The 21,067-nt window shown below is 39.3% G+C and overlaps 1 protein-coding gene across 1 annotated transcript in view; it reads left to right on the forward strand.

The window, feature by feature from the left end:
* Nucleotides 1–21,067, forward strand: part of LOC120047159 (ras/Rap GTPase-activating protein SynGAP-like) — a 99,249-nt gene that overhangs the window by 76,879 nt on the left and 1,303 nt on the right. The window contains exon 21 of the mRNA XM_038992692.1: nt 9,107–9,448. Within this exon, the coding sequence (XP_038848620.1) occupies nt 9,107–9,448 (342 nt within the window). The remainder of the gene's footprint in view (nt 1–9,106; nt 9,449–21,067) is intronic.

Genomic DNA, 21,067 nt, shown 5'->3' on the forward strand with positions numbered 1-21,067 from the left:
ATTTACATTTTACATTTAAGTCATTTAGCAGACGCTCTTATCCAGAGCGACTTACAAGTACATACATTCATACTTTTTTGTACTGGCCGCCCGTGGGAATCGAACCCACAACCCTGGCGTTGCAAGCGCCATGCTCTACCAACTGAGCCACACGGGACACGGGAGCCACACGGGAGCAGCAGACCAGAGTTTTGCGCTCGCACTGTTTCCACTCGGTCGAACGTGGCCAGTCTGTGGTTGACATGTAGTTGAGGGAGTTTCATGGTAGACTTGGCCTACAGCCTCACACAGCATTGGAATCGGAATCTATTGGTTCTTTCTGAGGGCTGAGAGATATAGTTTGAGTAGCTCTTCCCAAGTGGTCGTAGGAGCATTCAAGGCTGGGCATCCATCTTGATATTGGTTTTGTTTCCAAGCTGAAAGAGGCAGATTTGCTATCCAACATGAAGCTGTTTGGGTCTATTCCTAGACACAGTATTAAATCACAGCAGTCCAACATGGAACTTCTGATGACATTCATTATTTCCATGTCATGCTTCCACCCAGGTTTTATTTTTTCTCATGTTAATTGTCCATTATCATGCAACCACACGAACATTTCTGTGTATCTCCATTGTTCTGAAGGTTATAGTCAAGAAGATTATAAAAGGAAGCCATAAATTGTTGTGGGCCAATTGTTTGTGTACCATTACATTCCCATCATGGCTATTCCCAAGCAGAGCACTTCGGCATGTTTTAATGATTGCGTTTCCAATATCTGTCATTATTTGCAGTGAGCTGGCTACCATACAATCACTTGTCCATCGCCATGGCAGCAACAGGTGTTTAATGCTGGGTGTCTAGGTGGGGGTGTCGGTGACTCATAGGGTTCACGTTATCTTTATTACCCCAACAGTGGGCAGTTCACTAGGCTTTCAGCTTTTTACGTGGAATTTGTGGATTCATATTCCCAAAGCATTATGTTGAGAATACCTCCACCCCCTCTCTAGGAAATATCTGGTTTTAATGGGATTTCATTGTCAAACTTGATTAATGAGTTAATTTAATAATATTGCTTGAGTTTTTATTACTACCGTTTATACAAATGTTCTATCTTAATTTGATCTGTTGTAACAGAGAATTTTCCTGTTCAGCAGGAAATGCAAACTTGTTTATATTTGAGGGTTTAAAAAGCTTCTAACGTTTGTAATTTCCACTTTAAAATGTTTGACTTGATTTGCCCTATTGAAAAATATATCAACCCCTACAAACATATCCATTAATTATTATCCACATTCCTGTTGGTGCAGGATTATTTACCTGCTGTGAGAAACTGGTCCAATTAAGATATTACACCTGTAGGCAGCAACTAGTGGTAGCACTCTTGAAAGTACAGTAGATCAACCTGTCCTTGTAATGACTCATAACAAATAAATCATAATTTGGATGTTGTACTGTACATATCCTCTCCAACTTAATGTTGTATGTTCCATGCATCATTGTGAATATAATGCATGTCTCACTTTACATGGTTATCTCTATCACATCAGTTATCTACTGTCTCTATAACCTTATATGTCTTTAAGTGTGTTATGTGTCATTCAACCTTTTTTACATGTGTATGCATATTTATATTGTTTAACTCTGTTTTTTAATACTATTTATTCCTTGTTGCAGTAATAGTGGTGTTTAATATTTTTGCCAATGATTACTGCATCACCTTTTGCCTCAACTTCTAACCCCTCAGCTTCAGAGGAGATCAGAGATACCATTTTTCTGGACAAGACTTTTCAGTCTTTGGATCAATGAATGACATTTAGCTTGATTTAAAATGCAGCTATCTTTACTGCTAAACCAACTCAGTGGCCTTGTTGTTAGTGTCCGCCCTGAGATTGGAAGGTCGGAAGTTCGATCCCCGGCCGAGTCATTACAAAGACTAAAAACGGGACCCAATGTGTCTCTGCTTGGCTCAGCATTAAGGAGATAGGTCGGGGGCTATGGCCCTGCGATAGAGTAGCATCATGTCCAGAGGGTGTACTTGTACATCAAGCTGCCTCACGTTCTGGCTTGCACAAGATGGCTACGAACCCTCTTTACTGCTGCATGTGTGTATCAACAGCCTTGGTTTGCTTCCTCAGCATGCAGACTTGGTTGACATGTTGGGCCCTCTTGTGCTTTCAGGCTGCTGGGTTTGTGTTGGCGCGAATGTGGTGTGCGTTCCTTTGTGTTTGTGTGTGTCCTGTGGGCGTTGAGTATCCCTAATGCTCCTCAACCCTCGACACCCAACTTCTACCTTTTAATTTCTTCAGTGCACACATGCCTAGCCTCTCCTCTCCTCCTTTTCTCTATCGTTCCTCTCCTCTTCTCCTGTGTTGATGAGATACGGTGATTTCTCTTAGGGGAGGCGCCAATCCATCCTAGTGCAGCCCCGTCTCGCGCCCGTCCCACCCCGAGTACAAAGGTAATAAACCAACCAGCATACACTTCAGTGGTACTGCCTCTCTCCATCCATACATTCTGCCTCTTCACTTTGACTCCTCCACTGTACTGTATGTGCGTCATTGACCGTATGCAGCACCAACAGAAGCAGTTCTTGACTTACACAGACATGTCTTATACAGAAATTTGCACGTATTATCAAAAGCAATAGTCTTTCTTTCTTTACCTATTGTTCACATTATTTAGGTTATTTTGATTTTGTCAACAGCGATTTGAATAATGTCGAGCTTTACTGTAATAGAAAATCAATAAATGCTGGAGCTGAAATGTCAACCCAGAGTCAGGGGTAGACATAACATAGTAAACCAAAATCTGGGACACTCAAATTAGTATGATTGTTATGTTTGGTATGGCATGTATTAATATGTGGATGTCCATCATCCATTTCGTATGATATATTACAATTCATAAAATATGCTACAAATTTGCAATATGTATGATATGTTAAGAATTCCAGTTTGTTGTGGCTAACGTTACGTAGGTGGCTAGGTGGCTAACTCTAATGTTAGCTAGGTGGCTAATGGTAGCTAGGCTAGGGGTTAAGGTTAAGGTCAGGAGTTTGGTGAAAGGGCTAGGGGAAGGGTTAGCTAACATGCTATGTAGTTGCAAAGTAGCTATATGCTCAACCATCCGCCCCGACCAACTACGCTCCTTTAATTTTTGCCTTAAGTAACCTTCGGCCTGATGTAACCATACCAAACATAACATATCATACTAATTTGAGTGTACCAGATTTTTGTTAACTTTTACATCTAGTCTATGAGGCCAGGCTGGACAGTGCCTTTGGAAAGTATTCAGACCTCTTGACCTTTTCTACATTTTGTTACATTACAGCCTTAATTTAAAATATATATTTTTTTTAAATGCTCAGCAATCTGCACAAAATACCCCATAATGACAAAGCGAAAACAGGTTTTTAGACATTTGTGCAAATTTATAAAACATTAAAAACATTAAAAACTTTACATAAGTGTTCAGACCCTTTGCTATGAGACTCGAAATTGAGCTCAGGTGCATCCTGTTTCCATTGAGCATCCTTGAGATGTTTCTACAACTTGATTGGAGTCCACCTGTGGTAAATTCTATTGATTGGACATGATTTGGAAAGGCACACACCCGTCTATATAAGGTCCCACAGTTGACAGTACATGTCAGAGAAAAAACCAAGCCTTGAAGTTGAAGGAATTGTCCGTATAGCTCCGAGACAGGATTGTGTCGAGGCACAAGTCTGGGGAATGTACCAAAACATTTCTGTAGCATTGAAAGTTCCCAAGAACACAGTCTTAAATGGAAGAAGTTTGGACCCACCAAGACTCTTCCTAGTGCTGGCCGCCCGGCCAAACTGAGCAATCGGGGGAGAAGGGGCTTGGTCAGGGAGGTGACCAAGAACCCCATGGTCACTCTGACAGAGCTCCAGAGTTCCTCTGTGGAGATGGGAAAATCTTCCAGAAGGACAACTATCTCTGCAGCATTCCACCAATCAGACCTTTATGGGAGAGTAGCCAGACGGAAGCCCCTCCTCAGTAAAAGGCACATGACAGCCTGCTTGGAGTTTGCCAAAAGGCACCGAAAGGACTCTCAGACCATGAGAAACACCATTGTCTGGTCTGATGAAACCAAGATTGAACTCTAGTCAAGATCGAGGCAAAGATGAACTGAGCAAAGTACACAGAGATACTGGGGCGAAGGTTCACCTTCCAACAGAACAATGACCCTAAGCACACAGCCAAGACAACGCAGGAGTGGCTTCGGGACAAGTCTCTGAATGTCCTTGAGTGGGGCCCAGCCAGAACCCGGACGTGAACCCGATCGAACATCTCTGGAGAGACCTGAAAATAGCTGTGCAGCAACACTCCCCATCCAGCCTGACAGAGCTTTAGAGGATCTGCAGAGAAGAATGGGATAAACTCCCCAAATACAGGTGTGCACAGTTTGTAGCGTCATACCCAAGAAGACTCGAGGCTGTAATCTGAATACTTATTAAAATGTGATATTTTTATTTTTATAAAAACCTTTTTGCTTCGTCATTATGGGGTATTGAGTGTAGATTGAGGGGGAAAACAATTTAATACATTTTAGAATAAGTCTGCAACATAACAAAATTTGGAAAAAGTCAAGGGGTCTGAATACTTTCCGTAGGCACTGTACAGTGTAGCACTATATATTGGACATTTAGATTTATGTATTGTACAGATTTAATATACACATAGTGTATACATTAATGTATGTGACTCTTACACCACTCAGACAAATGTGGCAACATTGTTTGCACAAATTCAGTCATATACGGAGACTTCCTGAATGTGTAACTCTTTGCATTAGGTAAATTGCTTACCCTCTGAATTCAAACCATAAAACTCCAGCATCAATGGTAGAATTCCTGACTGAAATGCATCGAAATGTTCAGCTGTTTAATTCAATGCTCCATTTCAATGCTCCACTATTATCAAATGTTGGCATTTGCAAAACCTTGCAACTCCTTCATCCTTCTTCACATCCTTCATCCTTGTTCATCTCTCCACTACTTTTTTCTTTCAATTCCCTGTGTTGTTTTGGGATGATAAGCGAACTGTTTGATCAGGATATAGATGGTTGTAATATATACTTAGGGCTAGATTCAATCAGATTGACAGCTGAATAGCCGTTGTTTTGGCGGTGTCGGAACTGCGTTCGAGTTGTCAGATTCACAAGAAGCAACGAAACCACACCCAACGTAATCCGACAAATTCCATGCAGCCGCATTAGATATTTATGCAGCCGCGTTACCAATCAAACACTCAAATTAGATTGATAGGCTATAAATCTCTCCCATTAGCCTAACATCAATGGATTGACATTACATTTGAGAGTCATTATTTCTAACATCGATAGAGCCTACAATTTCTAGCACCGTTTTGAACTTCTAACGTGGTAGGGATAACAAGGAAGGGAATGGTTTGTGACGGACAAGAGCACACACTCACCGATATGTCAGCTCATGAACATCTAACGCGGTACGGATAATAAAACATTTGCTCTGCAGATGTCGGCCAACACTGGTTAACGATGGTTAATGCTCGATCTGATTGAATCCAGGCCATAGTTAGTTCTAGTTATGACAAACAGCTTGACAATTCACAGATACTCTATTAGGTACATGTACAAACACTGATGGCTCTGCTGCAGTAATACATATAAGTAGGCTCTATTTCAAGAACCAATATCAACAAGGTAACTGACTACATGCATATACAACAATACCCCTGCTCAAATCAACACAAACTCACTTACACACACCGCACGTGTCTCACAGAGGAACACGTTGCGGTGGGTCATCAACATATCCATTCAATTCGACTCATCTCCCCTCCCACCACTCCCCCAAATAAATGACGGGAATTATGGGAAATCTCCGTATCTGACACAATCCTTCCCTGAAAATAAACAACTGGTGTGCATATATGTCAATGTGTGTGTTTCTTTGAGAGTGTGTTTATATATTCCTGTGTGTATGTGTACTGTATGTATATGGCACCTGAGCACATAAGTTGATCCAATGTTCATGTATTGTCATTGTGAGTTTGATCAAGTGTGTCGCCAGTACTGTATTGTTGTTCTTTTTGCTCTGGGTCATACTTGGAGAGTTGTCTAGTGTCCTTTATATCTATGTCAGTCATCTACTGCTGTTATGGAATATTTGGTTGGTTTGTACGTCTAATTTCCACAATGATATGCCTAGTTTGAAACAGAAATGGAGTATTCATTTCCTATTCATGTTGCTGAGTAAGAACATTTGAGAATTGCGTACCAAAGCATACTAACAATGCACTTAACATTGCACAATTCATCCGCTATGTGTTGTTTTTGTCTACAATTTCCTAACTTTTATTAGTTGCAGCTTTTGTACAAACATAAACACCAGTTGTTCAAGTAAGCAAACTCTGCACATATGGATCTTTAACAGTGAGTGATGCACGTTTTATTTAAGTTGATTGGATCGCTGCTTCTTTTATTAGCATAGGTTGGCTATCTAGCAGCTATCTAACTTTCTTATCATAAAATATTCGCACAATTTTCTCAGTTGTATTGGCAGGTCTGGCTAAACTTGGATAAATAATGTGAAAGGGTTTGTAGTAATTTTTGTAGAACTGGTTTGAAAGTAATCCAGCACTGGTAGAGAAATACCACTTGTTCCTCTTGTTTCCATAACACATTTCCTGTTACTGTTGCTAGCACCAAGTAGGGAATGGGATTAGCATTTATGCTAACGGTAATATCCGTTGAAATTGGTTATCGCCGTGTGCTTTACAAGGTTCTGAGTGAGAAGAGAAAAGGTCTGCCAGTTCAATTCCACTTTTTGAAGGACATTTTTTGTTCCCTTTCTAGAGATGGAAACATGTGCTACACACAATGGACACACCCACCCTGATATTTAATGCTAATTAGTTTTGAAATCAAATGGCCTGTTTCCGACTAATTTCTGTACTAGATGCAGATCATAAAACCCTCTTGAAGTACCTTTTTTCTGACTTTCACTTCTCCAGTGCATAGTTCACATCTTAAGACTTCATACTCCTTGGTACAATCATATGAATGTTTTTTAGTCCTTATTGTTCAATGAAGTTATTACACATTTGAGGAAAGGAATTGGCATCTCAGTAAATGTCAATTCAGATTCTTCTATACGTGTAGAAAACTTTTAAATGATTCCACATTCCTGTTTTTACTTGGATACGTTAGACACCATTTCCTCAATCGAACACAACCTCTGTCAGTGCCAATAACCCAGCTATTTTCTTTCCTACTGCTCTAACAGACTGTACTGAACAGGACTGAACATGATGACTTGCATTCAGAGCTTGATTTAATTAATAAGTGAAATCAATCTGGTATTTGCAATGACGTTATTCTGCGCCAATGTAGGTAAGGATAGATAGCAAAACCAAACTTTGACTTATTCACTTATTACAAATTCCAACCCAGTGCTTTACAGATTTGGTAAATTAATGAGCATCCATTGATAATTGGTCAATGGGTATGGGTTAGAAATTCTGATTGGTGGATTAGACACAGTTGAGAGCTCTTGAATGCTAGCTTCTTATACAAGCTTTGTAGATCAGTATTTAGTCATTATGTTCTCCAATTCACATCTAAAGTTCTAAGAATTACTGTAACACATCTGCATGTTAGACTATTATAGTAATGCAATACTATAATATTATCATCTATAATGTTTTATTTTAAAGTACTTATTACTATTTAAATGTTAAAGTACTTATAAGGTTCAATGATGTGTGGGAATCAACCACACACTTGACAAGGGAACAAAGGTGCATGAAAAAACAATATCGAATTTCTGCACATTTATTGTGGTCTTAGCTAAGCTTTCGGTGAACGCTTTATGTTCTTCATTTATTTTCTTCTATCTGTGAAAGTTTTGCTCTGACGAAGGTCAATTGACTGAATGCTTAGCAAAAACCATGCTAAACCTGAAATGCGCATGGATTCTAATGTGCGTAAGATTAATTAAAGTGACACAATTGTATCACGTTATAGAGTCATAACAACTATTTGTGTCACCATGGTTTTCAAGCCTTTACTAAAGTATATTTAAGGAATAAGGCACGAGGGGGTGTAATACCACGGCTAAGGGCTTTTCTTAGCACGTCGCAAAGCAGAGTGCCTGGATACAGCCCTTAGCCGTGGTATATTGGTCATATACCACAAACCCCTGAGGTGCCTTATTGCTATTATAAACTGGTTACAAATGTAATTAGAGCAGTAAAAATAAATGTTTTGTCATAACCGTGTTATACAGTCTGATATACCACGGTTGTCAGCCAATCAGCATTCAGGGCTCGAACCACCCAGTTTATAATACAAATTAGAATGTATAGAAATTCCTTGAAATTAATCTCATTGGCTAAGACTGACACAACTCTCATTCTACTTGACTGCTCGGACTCCTTTTGACACCCGTCCCTGACTAGTACCCCCTTCTAACTCAGCATCATACGAAGATGAAGACACTCTGACATGTTGGTCAACCCGAGATTGTAATTCCTTCCACCATTTCTTTTTCTGACTGTATCCCCTCTCCTATGCTGTCCATCTCTATTGGTGTACCTCATACTTCTGCTCTGTAACTCATTTTCCTCTATTTCTCTTTCTCTGTTGTTCCTCCCATCCCTTGTCACTTATTTCTCTCCCTCCCTTACTCCCTTTGCTTTCTCAAATTATCCTTTCTTTCTTTACCTCCTGCTTTGACCCTCTCCTACCGGGACCCTCATCACCCCACACTATTTCCTCCATTCTATTCTTTTTACATTCGTAACTGATTCACCTATTTACTCTCCTCTACCCACCTGTTTGTTCTTCACTGGCCTCCTCTTTTTATTTGACTATTCCTTGCTTGTTTATATCACCCATACTCCCTCTCCTTCCATCCTCCCTGATGCCTTCTCTCCCCACATTTCCTGCTTCATATATGACTCTTTATATTGCCTCACTCTCTCTTTCCTGGATTGGCTGACTCGTTTACACCCTTGTCCATGCCACAAATCCCCCACTGAATGCCCCTTCTCCCACTCCCACTCCCATCTCTCCCCTCTCCTACTCCTCTTCTCCCTCCCTCTCTCTGTCTTGCTAGGGGGCCCAGCATTCCTCCCTGGGTTCAGCAGACCCCTGTGTGAATACTGAAGGTGGAAGAGGAGGAGGAGGAGGAGAAGAAGGAGAAAAAGAAGGAGGGATGACTACTGATCCTGACCCTACTATCTCTTCCTTGGGCATCTCCTCCACTGGCTTGCCCCGGAACGAGAATGGAGTCCCCTCCCCACCCGTAGACCCTCCTCCTCCCCCCACTCCTCATCTCCACCCCAGTCCACCCCAGAATGGAGAGCTCCGTGTCAACCCAACATCCTCCCCAGTGACAAGCACGGAGGCAACTGAGAGCACTGCAACAGCAGGACTGGGCATAGAGGAGAGGGAGCAGGTCAAAAACAACACTAAACCAAATCAGAGAGAGAAGACACAAATAAAAAAGTCTTGCCACATTTCCTTCCTTTTTTGAGGAGGACGAGATGACTGCAATCTTTCCCGTTTCTTTTATGTGTACTCAAACCAGAGAGAGAAGAAATGTGTGGGGGGCAGCAGTCATTGTACATTTAACTGTACAGTACGTTCAGCATTATCATACAAGACAACAAAAGGGCTTTCCAATGGACCTAATTTCCGTCATGCTCAAACTGGTCTTTGGTCAGTATCTGTCTTGCAGGACAAGATAATGATACCTTTTAGTTATCGTTGACATTGTGGGATCCTCATGTACTGTTTCAATCGATCAAACTAAAGAGCCTATCATACACTTGTATAGGCATAATCCCCAAACCAAGCGACTATGTGAGATTTTGCTTTGTGTGTTTGTTTAATCAAATAAAGACAGTAAGCAAACACTATATAACGTCTCACTCCCCAAAAACTTCTCAGTAGCCAATAGCATCCTACTATATACATGCGTGTAGTATCCCATAATTCCATCGATAAAGGTCTAGTCATTTCCTGTCCTGAAAACTCCAGCTCTCAAATTTAATTGGTAGAAATGTGGTCATCTGGCTTTGTAGTCTGGTTTCCTTAGTGCCTTTGAGTGTATTTTAACAGGGTTTTCAAATAACAGGCATAGATGATATTGACAGAAGGATTATTTTAACTGATGATAGTACATAAACAATCTAATCAAGATCCAAAAATAACTATGCTGTTTGAAATGCAGACTAACTACAGAGTCCAGAACAAGCAGAATACGGTTTCATTTTTGGGATTTCATAGACATGCCCTATGGCCTAAGGAAAGTGTGTGATGTTTTAAAAAATGTGTAAATTAAGGGACTTCCCATTCGTGGACTGGACTTGTGCAATGTTTTCTCTTCTCAATCTCAGAACCTATGTGTGATCAACTGGTGCTACAGACACAAACAGTGCCATTTCCAAATCAAGTGTGTGTGTCATAGCACTGCCTCTCATGTTTCCCACTGTCTGTATGTCTGTCTCTCTCACTCTGTCTGTTATTGTCAAGGTAGCCTATTTCTTTTATGTATTTGTCTATGTTTGTTTGTTATGTGTGTGTGTCGTGTCCTTATGTGTGCAATTGTTTAATGGAGTGGGAGCTGGGTCAAGTAGGGTGCTTAAACCAAATGAGACAATAACAAAGTTGTCAGGTAAAAAGTTTACCAGCAATTTTAAGGGGTTGAAAATATCAAAGGGATACTATTTGTGGACCTTCAGTGTCCAGGCATATAACGTAGTCACTTGTAACACCTAGTACACTTCCAAAATTGTTGTCATGGCTTTTTCTGTTTAGTACCACGTAAACTATTTATTTGATTCTTATTTTGGGGTAGCCAGTTAAGTCTAGCCTTTAAGTGCCTCGGTCTCAGATAATGACATTTTGGCCAGTAGTCAAACAGCGTTCAGACAAATTTGTATGTGGCATAGACTTTCTTCATGTCGTTTCGAGGGACTATTTTAAGTTAACGTACCATTCAGCTGAGCATGATGAATGCTAATGTAACAACATTTTGAGAAAACAAAGATTGTTTGGGGCATCGTTAGTAAAGAGTATTTCAAATCTAAAACATGTTACACAGTGCACTAAAAGGAATTCATTGCTTTGTGTCAACTGTTCAGATATCACCTGTCATTGAATACTGTTATACTGTGTTGTCATGTCCTCTTGTTTTGTGTATAACTTGTCCATTGTAATCTTTGTTTAGATGTGAACTTGGGTTCATTTTGGCCCTTTTAGATTCACACTGGTGGTGCTTTATAACTAGTTGGATAACTTTCCTTACTCTGGCTTAGCGTCTCAAGTGAATTAACATGCTTCAGACTGTCCTGGTTTTGCAGAACACAACACCGGTCTTATTTCACTTTTTTATTTGATTAAGAGTCAATTTACTAAGGGCCAGATCCTAACTTGATTTATATTGTTGCAGTTCTCCCATTGGCATCATGCATTACGAGTAAGTCTGAGTTTAACATGCAGATCTCAAGTTAGGATTCGGCACTTTGTGCATAGGGTCAAAATGCCTCCGCCAATGCTGTGTCGGTCAGTACTAGGGGATTAGCCATAATGTAGAGTGGATGAGATTCAGCGATATGAGAGAGATTTAGAGTGTTGAATTAAAAGTTAACCAAATGTGATTATTAATAGGGAGAGTTTGTTGTAGTTAACTTGTGTTAAGTCAGCTAATATGGCTACCTTTCGAGTGCCAAAACATATCAGTAATAAAATGGCTTTTAAAGCAGCTAGGGTTTTACATCTGCATTGAATAAAGATATGGGACTATACAGGGTCACTGGTTGATATATGAGCATTGACATTAATATACCTCAGAGATGCAGAATTGAGAGACTCAGGTTAACAAATATTTGCCTCAGAGCTAAACACAAACTGACAAAGAGATTAATCCTACTTTAGAGTGACTGCCATCCGATACAGTGGTTGGTCCAATGACATGGATTAAATTCACTTTAGTTGACAACTCAATCAAATGTAAATCAAAATTAGACGTTGAAATGACGTCTGTGCCTAGTGGGATGGCTATGATTGGATAGCAACTCATCAAGCACCTCCCCGTTCCTTCTCTCTCTGTCTTCCTTTTCTCCCCTTAGCCAATCACGCAGCTTCGTGGAGGACAATCTGGAACCTAATTGGCTGAGGCAACATGGGCAGCCCGCATGGCCTGGCCATATATCAAGAGCGCTCTCTCGTGATGCGATTGGCTGACAAAGGGAGAAGTTGGGCCATTGGTTCAATTCTCCTGACCTAAAGGATAGTCCAGAGCCACAGCTGGCCATGTAAGGATCTGCTGTGTTATTTACCCTACTTTACTTGGGCCCTCTCTCTCTGATTGGATGGCTGGACAATCTGTATTTGACGCTTGTGATTAGATATTTGATTTTCTTTTCAAGACGTGCCAATCTCGGGAAATGGTTTTGTTGGCTCATCAAGCATGTGAAGAACAGCTATGCAGATTGACATGATATAAACCTTTTGGGATTGAGCAGTAAGTGAAATGAAAGAGGGAGAGCTGCTGTGTGTAAGATGCATTTCAAAGGTGCTGTAATTTTTCTTTCCTAACATTTTTCTAAGATCTCACAATTTGTTGCTTTCATTTTTCCTTCCTACCATTTTCTACAGTCCACCCACTATCTACCCATTCCTCTTTCTATCTATTCTTAACCACCCACCTCAGTTTTTGTTCACTTTTAGACTTTTTATGCTCCTGTTCATATCTGCCATGGTTTTGGTTTTGTTCTTTCTTCTTTATCTCTATTAGTTTTACATTTAAAGGAAACTAATTATGCACAGCCTATTACAAGTGAAACTGCTACAAAACAAAATATTGCTTCAATTAAAACTTTGAAAAATGTAGACAATGCTATGATTTATATTTCTATAATAATGCATTATTCTTACCATAGTACTACAAAAACTATTAATTGGAAATCTTCCTGCGCAAATGTTTATTTCTTGATAATGACAAGACTCTAGTATCTAATGACAGTCCAGAAATGATCCATTTTATATCAACTGATTTTTCTTAAGACAATCTTATGGAACATTACCCTTTTGTGGAGAAAGATTGCCCTGGGATTGTGATGGATAAAAACACAAACTGTTGTTTTACCTGCTCCCCTCACAATGATTTGCACGTTGCTGTGACCTGCACCCCTCCACTTCTCTCTTGTAATCCCTGGAAGAGACATGTGAGGATGGATGTTGATTTTCTACTTGACAATCGCTGGGGAGCTCTCCATTTTACAGACGATCTAAAACTCCTTAGAAGAGGACATCCTTACCATCACGTTTTTGTTTTCTTATTTCAGTCTCTGATGTAAGCTTAGTGGAGCAGATGCGAGTTTATCATGTTTTTCCAGTGTGGTGAGACCGAATTCTGGAGCCAAATTTCTGTATAACTTCCATTTGATTTCTTTGTATGGACTCCACTAACACAGAAGCTAAATAAAACCCTGTGCCCTCCTTCACCTCTGACCACTGAAAAATGACACATCAAAAGAGCGAGAGATTAGAGGTTAATACCTTTTAAGTGATTGAATGTGTGTGTACATACAGTGTGTGTACAGTTGTTGTGTATATACTGGATATGTGTGTGTATATATGGTGTGTCTATGTGTATATACAGTTTGTTTGTATATGCAGGGTGTACAGTTCTTTCCTCAATCCTCTAATCTCTCTCTCTCTTAAATGACGTATTTGACTCCTCAAAGAATAAATGTTGGGGAGTGGAGAGGTTCACACTGGCAATTTAAAGGACAGCTGTCTGGGAAGCACTTTCTGTGCAGACACTGACCAATCTGACACCTCTGAACACCTACACACCTAATTATGCCTCTCAAAACAATCTCTGGCTTGCACTCATTTTCTCATCAACTGAGGCATTTTTTAAAATTATATTTGGGTGACCAAGCAATGTTTGTACATATACAGTATATAGAATAACTAAGATAATATTTCCAGTGACCTCCATCTCCTTTTCTTTGAATTCCTGTAACTATTATGATTCTTCGTTGTTATTTGATTTAAGTTTTACGTTTCTCTACATTAAATGTTTGCAATGGTTGTCATTCAGATTTATATATTTATCCAGACAACCCTTATCTAATCTTTCCAATTTAGTTCCCCGAACTCTGCCTCTCATAGACCCCTCTGTCAGGCTGAACATTTGGTTCAGATCACACTGTTACTTGTGAAGCAACTCTACCATGCAAGTAACACCATGTTATTAGCCATTTCTTCAAGTTCTATTAAGTGTGCCTCCAACTCGCCAACCCTCCCTCACCCTTGAACTTTCAACCCCACAGGTCACACATAGTCATACCCCTTGACAAGCCATAGTCCCCCAACCCCTCTATTTTGGTTTTAAAAAGGACAGACATTCGGGGCTTTGTGTATATTAATGGAAGAGTGATATTGAAGAGTGTATTGCCATTGTAAATGGATTTGTTATGAATGTGGATATTCTGATTATTTAATTATTATTGTAATAATGATTATGATTATTGCCACTTTGATTTTCTTGATTCATTCCTTTGATGCGGTCAATAACAATTCCTTCATTTCATTTTTGAATAAACCGGAATTTATATTTTTCGGGTGGGTGAATCTTGGAGATAGAAATACTTAAATAAATGAATAATAAACAAATAATTAACTTCTTAAATTAAGATGTGATATGTATTTTTTGTATAATTCCTACAGAACAGTCACCACAGTGAAAAATATCTTGAAACTCTTACAAAGGCCTATTGGCCATTTCATGGTTGATGCGGCCTATTCTGGGGTCCATATCATGAGTAGTTGACATTACCATAACCGATCATGTTTGCAAATATTATTTGATGAGGCTGTTGGTGCATTTCATGTGAGATAAAAATGAAGACTAGTCTTTTTAGTAAGTATTCACACCCCTTGACTTTTTCCACATTTTGTTGTGCTGCAGCCTGAATATAACATGGATTAATTTGAGATGTTGTGTCACTGGCCTACACACAATACCCCAGAATGTCAAAGTGGAATTATGTTTTTAGAAATATATTCAACCCCTTTGTTGTGGCAAGCCTAAATTATTTCAGGATTAAAAATGTGCTTAACAAGTCACATAATAAGTCGCAATAATAGTGTTTAACATAATTTTGTAATGACTACCTCATCTCTGTACCCCACACATACAAATGATTGTAAGGTCCCTCAGTCTCTGCAGTGAATTTCGAACAGAGATTCAACCAGAAGGACCAGGGAGATTCACCATGAGGCCAATAGTGTCTTTAAAACATAGTTCAATAGCTGTGATATAAGAAAACTGATGTTGGATCAACACCATTGTAGTTATTCCACAATACTAACATAAATGACAGAGTGAAAAGAAGGAAGCACGTACAGAATAAAAATATTTGCAATAAGGCATTAAACTAAAACTGTAAAAAAAAAAAAAACAATGTGGCAAAGAAATTAACTTTATGTCCTGAATACGAAGCGTTATCTTTGGGACAAGTACATCACATCACTGAGTACCACTCTTCATATTTTCAAGCATGGAGGTGGCTGCATCATGTTATGGGTATGCTTGTCATCTGCAAGCACTAGAGAGTTTTTTTAGGATAAAAAGAAATGGAATAGAGCTAAGCATATGCAAAATCCTAGAGGAAAACCTGGTTCAGTCTGCTTTCCAACAGACACTGGGAGACAAATGAACCTTTCAGCAGGACAATAACCTAAAACACAAGGCCAAATATACACTGGAATTGCTTACCAAGATGACATTGAATGTTCCCGAGTGGCCTAGTTACAGTTTTGACTTAAATCGGCTTGAAAATCAATGGCAAGACTTGAAAATGGCTGTCTCGCAATGATCAACCACCAACTTGACAGAGCTTGCAGAATTTTAAAGAGAATAATGTGCAAATATTCTGCAATCCAGGTGTGCAAAGCTCTTAGAGACTTACCCAGAAAGACTCACAGCTGTAATCGCTGCCAAAGGTGATTCTAACATGTATTGAGTCAGGGGCATGAATACACATGTAAATCTGATATTTCTGTATTTAATTTTCAATAAATGTGCAACAATTTTTATAAACATGTTTTCACTTTGTCATTATGAGTTATTGTGTGTAGATGGGTGAGAAAAAACTAATTTAATACATTTTGAATTTAGATTGTAATACAACAAAATGTGGAATAAGTCATGGGGTATGAATACTTTCGGAAGGCACTGTATGTAGCCTGATACATCATCCGGTGATAGCTTGCTAGCTAGTCACCATCTGACATAATGCAATAAAATTGTTTGGAAAGGTCCTTTCAGGACCTCTGCAAGCCAGAATGTTGAATACAGTTACATTTGAACTTACTCTACTGGTTGTTTGGTGGTTGGTCATTATGCTGGACAAAATATCCACAGGAAAGTGTTATTAAACTGACTTTTCTAAACCACCCCCTGGATTTTAGCATATGCTCTCATCATAAGCCATGACAAAATATGTAGAATTGCAGGACCCCCAAAAACCAGAAAAATAGCAAACATTTTCAAGAAACAGAAATAGAAACAAAATAGAACATACAAAAATAATCCATACCGTTCGGGAACAGAACTGTTATTTTAAAAGCACAAGAACCCAGTTAATAACCTTCTTTTAAGTTGCAGGCATTTTTACTAGTCCCACAAGAAAACGCAATAAAGCGCCTATGCAAAGCGCTCACTCTGTCACTCAGAAACTTATTCCAGTGTCTGCCTGCAAGCTGAAAATCTTTGTAAGTGTGTGTATTTAGGCTACCTGCCCATTCCTCTTCCAAAGCATAGGCTACTGTACTGTTGTTAGAATCGTGATTCAGAAGATAGAATCTATTAACTTTTTCAATGCTAGTTAAAAACTTCTACTTGCACACAATCCCGGATCCGGGAGCACCCCCATCAGTAAAAAGGCTGACTAGCATAGCCTAGCATAGCGTCACAAGTAAATACTAGCATCTAAATATCATTAAATCAGAAGTCCAAGACACCAGATGAAAGATACACATCTTGTGAATCCAGCCATCATTTCTGATTTTTTTAAATGTTTTACAGGGAAGACAATATGTAAATCTATTAGCTAACCACGATAGCAAAAGACACAACTTTTTTTCCCCACCATTTTTTTCCTGCATAGGTAGCTATCACAATTTCGACCAAATAAAGATATAAATAGCCACTAACCAAGAAACAACTTCATCAGATGACAGTCTGATAACATATTTATTGTATAGCATATGTTTTGTTAGAAAAATGTGCATATTTCAGGTATAAATCATAGTTTACCATTGCAGCCACCATCACAACTCTCACCAAAGCAACTAGAATAACTACAGAGACCAACGTGAATTACCTAAATACTCATCATAAAACATTTATGAAAAATACACAGCGTACAGCAAATGAAAGACAAAGATCTTGTGAATCCAGCCAATATTTCAGATTTTTTAAGTGTTTTACAGCGAAAACACAATATAGCATTATATTAGCTTACTACAATAGCCAACCACACAACAGCATTGATTCAAGCCAACAATAGCGATAACGAATAAACCAGCAAAAGATATACATTTTTTCACTAACCTTCTCAAGCTTCTTCAGATGACAGTCCTATAACATCATATTACACAATACATATAGAGTTTGTTCGAAAATGTGCATATTTAGCGGCACAAATCGTGGTTATACAATGAGAATAGTAGCCAAGCTGCCAACAATATGTCGGGAGAAATCTTGGGAGAGGCACCTAATCTAATCAGTAACTAATCATAAACTTGACTAAAAAATACAGGTTGGACAGCAAATGAAAGATACATTAGTTCTTAATGCAATCGCTGTGTTAGATTTTTAAAATTAACGTTACTACGACATACAGCGTGCGTTAAAGCGAGACCGCACCGAAATTAATGGCGGAATATGAGTTTTACATTTTTCAACAGAACAACGAATTAACATCATAAATAGTTCTTACTTTTTGATGAGCTCCCATCAGAATCTTGGGCAAGTTGTCCTTTGTCCAAAAGAATCGTTGCTCGGTTGTAGATTGTCGCCTTCAACTTTGGAATTAGCAGTAAACATTAGCCATGTGGCCCAGACGTGCCCAACTCACTAGAACGCAGCACAAATAAATACCCGAAAATCGCAATATACTGATATAAACTGATATAACTTGGTTTAAAATAACAACATTATGATGTCTTTAACACCTATATCGAATAAAATCAGAGCCGGATATATCTAAGGGCTATAACGGGAGTTTTCTAGAACGCCATCCTGAGGTCTGTCTTGCGTCATGGCGAAGGAAGGAAAGAGAGGACCCCACGTTGCCAGCCCATTTATAAGGCCTCAGATCTGCCTAGCAACTCCATTCCAATTCTCACTATTTGCTGACATCCAGGGGAAGGCGTATGCAGTGCATCTCAACCAATAGAAGACATGCAAATTAATAAACTGACCTCAGAACAGCCTGCAGATTTCAGATTTCTCACTTCCTCATAGGAAAATTGCTCCAACTCGAGTTCTGTTTTACTCACAGATATAATTCAAACGGTTTTAGAAACTAGAGAGTGTTTTCTATCCAATAGTAATAATAATATGCATATTGTATGAGCAAGAATTGAGTACGAGGCAGTTTAATTTGGGAACGAAATTTTTACAAAGTGCAAACAGCACCCCCTATTGAGAAAAGGTTAAGAATTCAAAAGGCCTAATTATAGTGTTTCACAAAGGATTTATTAACTACAAAAAGGCAAGATGTGTTTTTAATTCTGGTGCCACTCGGCACACACAAGCTTGTTAGCTAGCTAGCTCAAAGGACATTCAAAGTTCTTTCATAGAAGCCGGCCCTCTTAGGTATAATTCAGTGGACCTAATTCAGATAATGCATTTCATAACAAGATGCCCAGCACTTCAAGCCTCCTCCACTACCCTCTCTCGCTCTCTCCCCTCCCCACCAACAAAATGTCAGTCACATCTTGCGCCATAGTCTACACTTGTCTGTCCATCACACATGTAAACAACTACCTTGCTTGCTCTATCCACATTGATTGGTCAATTAATTTAATGAGCTAAATGTAAAAAACTGTTGATATCACAGGTTAAAAAAGGAACAGTAAGGAATGATATAAACCGGTTGTTTTGGGGGGTTTGAACTAGTTCAGAACTTTATTTTGCTGGTTGGAACAGTGGAACGGAACAAAAAAAATGTGGTTCTGTTCAGAACGAAATAAATGGAAAATAATTCTGGTTCCAACCCCTGGTTGTGGGGCCCCCTGGAGGTAGGTGCCCCAGATGTGGGGATCCGGCCCCGCTAGTATATGCATGCATTGTGTGTATGCATTTACATTGTTTGCTCAAACAAACCATGAGAGCCACACACAGATCCGTGTTTGGAAGTCCATTTAAGGCCTACTTTCCTGTGGATAATGGCTGTGTCCGAAATCTGTCTTGCCTACTACTTACTAAAACTGCATACTGTGTACTAATCATAGTACATACTATTTAGAACGTACTGTTTAGTAAAATCATATGCAGTAAGCAACAAATATCAACATACTAAGCTCATCCATATTGAGAATGCTCATCTAGTGCGCAAATGAACAATTGCATTCCGCCATTTGTTAAGTTTGGTATACCGCATCATCAAAGGCCTATTATCAGCTGTTATCAAACACACTTGGGTCTAGAAAGACGATTCTCTTCCTCAATAGTGTGCAGAGAATTCAACTAGAGGAAATGCCTAAATGAATATGACAGCGTTTCCCAAACTCTGTCCTCGGGACCCCAAGGGGTGAATGTTTTGGTTTTTGCCCTAACACTACACAAATTATCAAAGCTTGATGATTAGTTGATTATTTGAATCAGCTGTGTAGTGCCAGGGCAACAACAACAAAAAACGGGGTCCCGAGGACCGAGTTTAGGAAACCCTGGAGTATGACATCTTGGCATTTAAAGCATACTAAATGTATTTTTATTTCACATAGGCCTACTATAAAACGTTCTATTTCGCGTACCCAAAATGCCTACTATTTAGCAAGTATGGGTATTCAGACACGACCAGTGTCTCAGATTTTCAATGGCATAAGGACGACCAATGTCTAAGATGTTCAATGGCATATGGAAGTACTCAGCAGACACTAGGGCTGTGTTCAATATGACAAAATGATGTGCAATGTTCAATTAAACGGAAAAGGTGCTGTTCTGATCGACCAGTTGAAAAACGGAATGGGGAACGCTGTCAGCATGGCCACTGCCCTTTAAATACGTCACTTATTGTTCAAGCCACACCCCGCCACACCCACCAAATGGAGCAAATAAAATAAAATAAATGTTTATTGGGCAAGTACACAGCTTTGTATATATATATACAGTGCCTTCAGAAACTATTTATACCTCTTGACTTATTCCACATTTTGTTTTGTTACAGCGTGAATTGAAATTGGATTAAATGTTTTAAAAAATCTCACCCATCAACACAAAGAACCCATAATGACAAAGTGAAAACATGTTTTCAGAAATGTTTGCACATTTATTGAAAATGAAATACAGAAATACTAATCTGCATAATGTAAGGTTCTGTATTTATTTTCTTAGTCAACCTTGTGTTCTGTTTCTTTGTGTTCTTGAACGTAGCCCTGTCTTTCATTTTTACTCATTGATTTCACCTGTGTTAGTTACTCACCTGGTCTCATCAGCTCCTTATTTAAATACAGCAAATACATTGAGCACAACCCCACTAACTTTGCCAACGACAAGAGCAGGGTGGATTTTGTTGTGTCTCTACTCACAGGCAAAGCCCTAGATTGGGCCACCGCCATATGGACTGTCAACAGCACAGAACTCGGCTCCGAGACCCATTTCCACACCCTCTTAAAATAGGTATTCAATCACTCTCCTTCCGGTCGTCCTATAGGAGACCTCCCCATAGAACTTCAACAAGGACGCAATTCAGCTGCCGAGTATGCCCTCGAGTTCAGCACCATGGCTGCAGGGAGTGGATATAGTGAGGCTGCTTTACTTACCGTC

Source organism: Salvelinus namaycush, chromosome 5 (assembly GCF_016432855.1).
Source record: "Salvelinus namaycush isolate Seneca chromosome 5, SaNama_1.0, whole genome shotgun sequence".
Taxonomy (NCBI): Eukaryota; Metazoa; Chordata; class Actinopteri; order Salmoniformes; family Salmonidae; genus Salvelinus; species Salvelinus namaycush.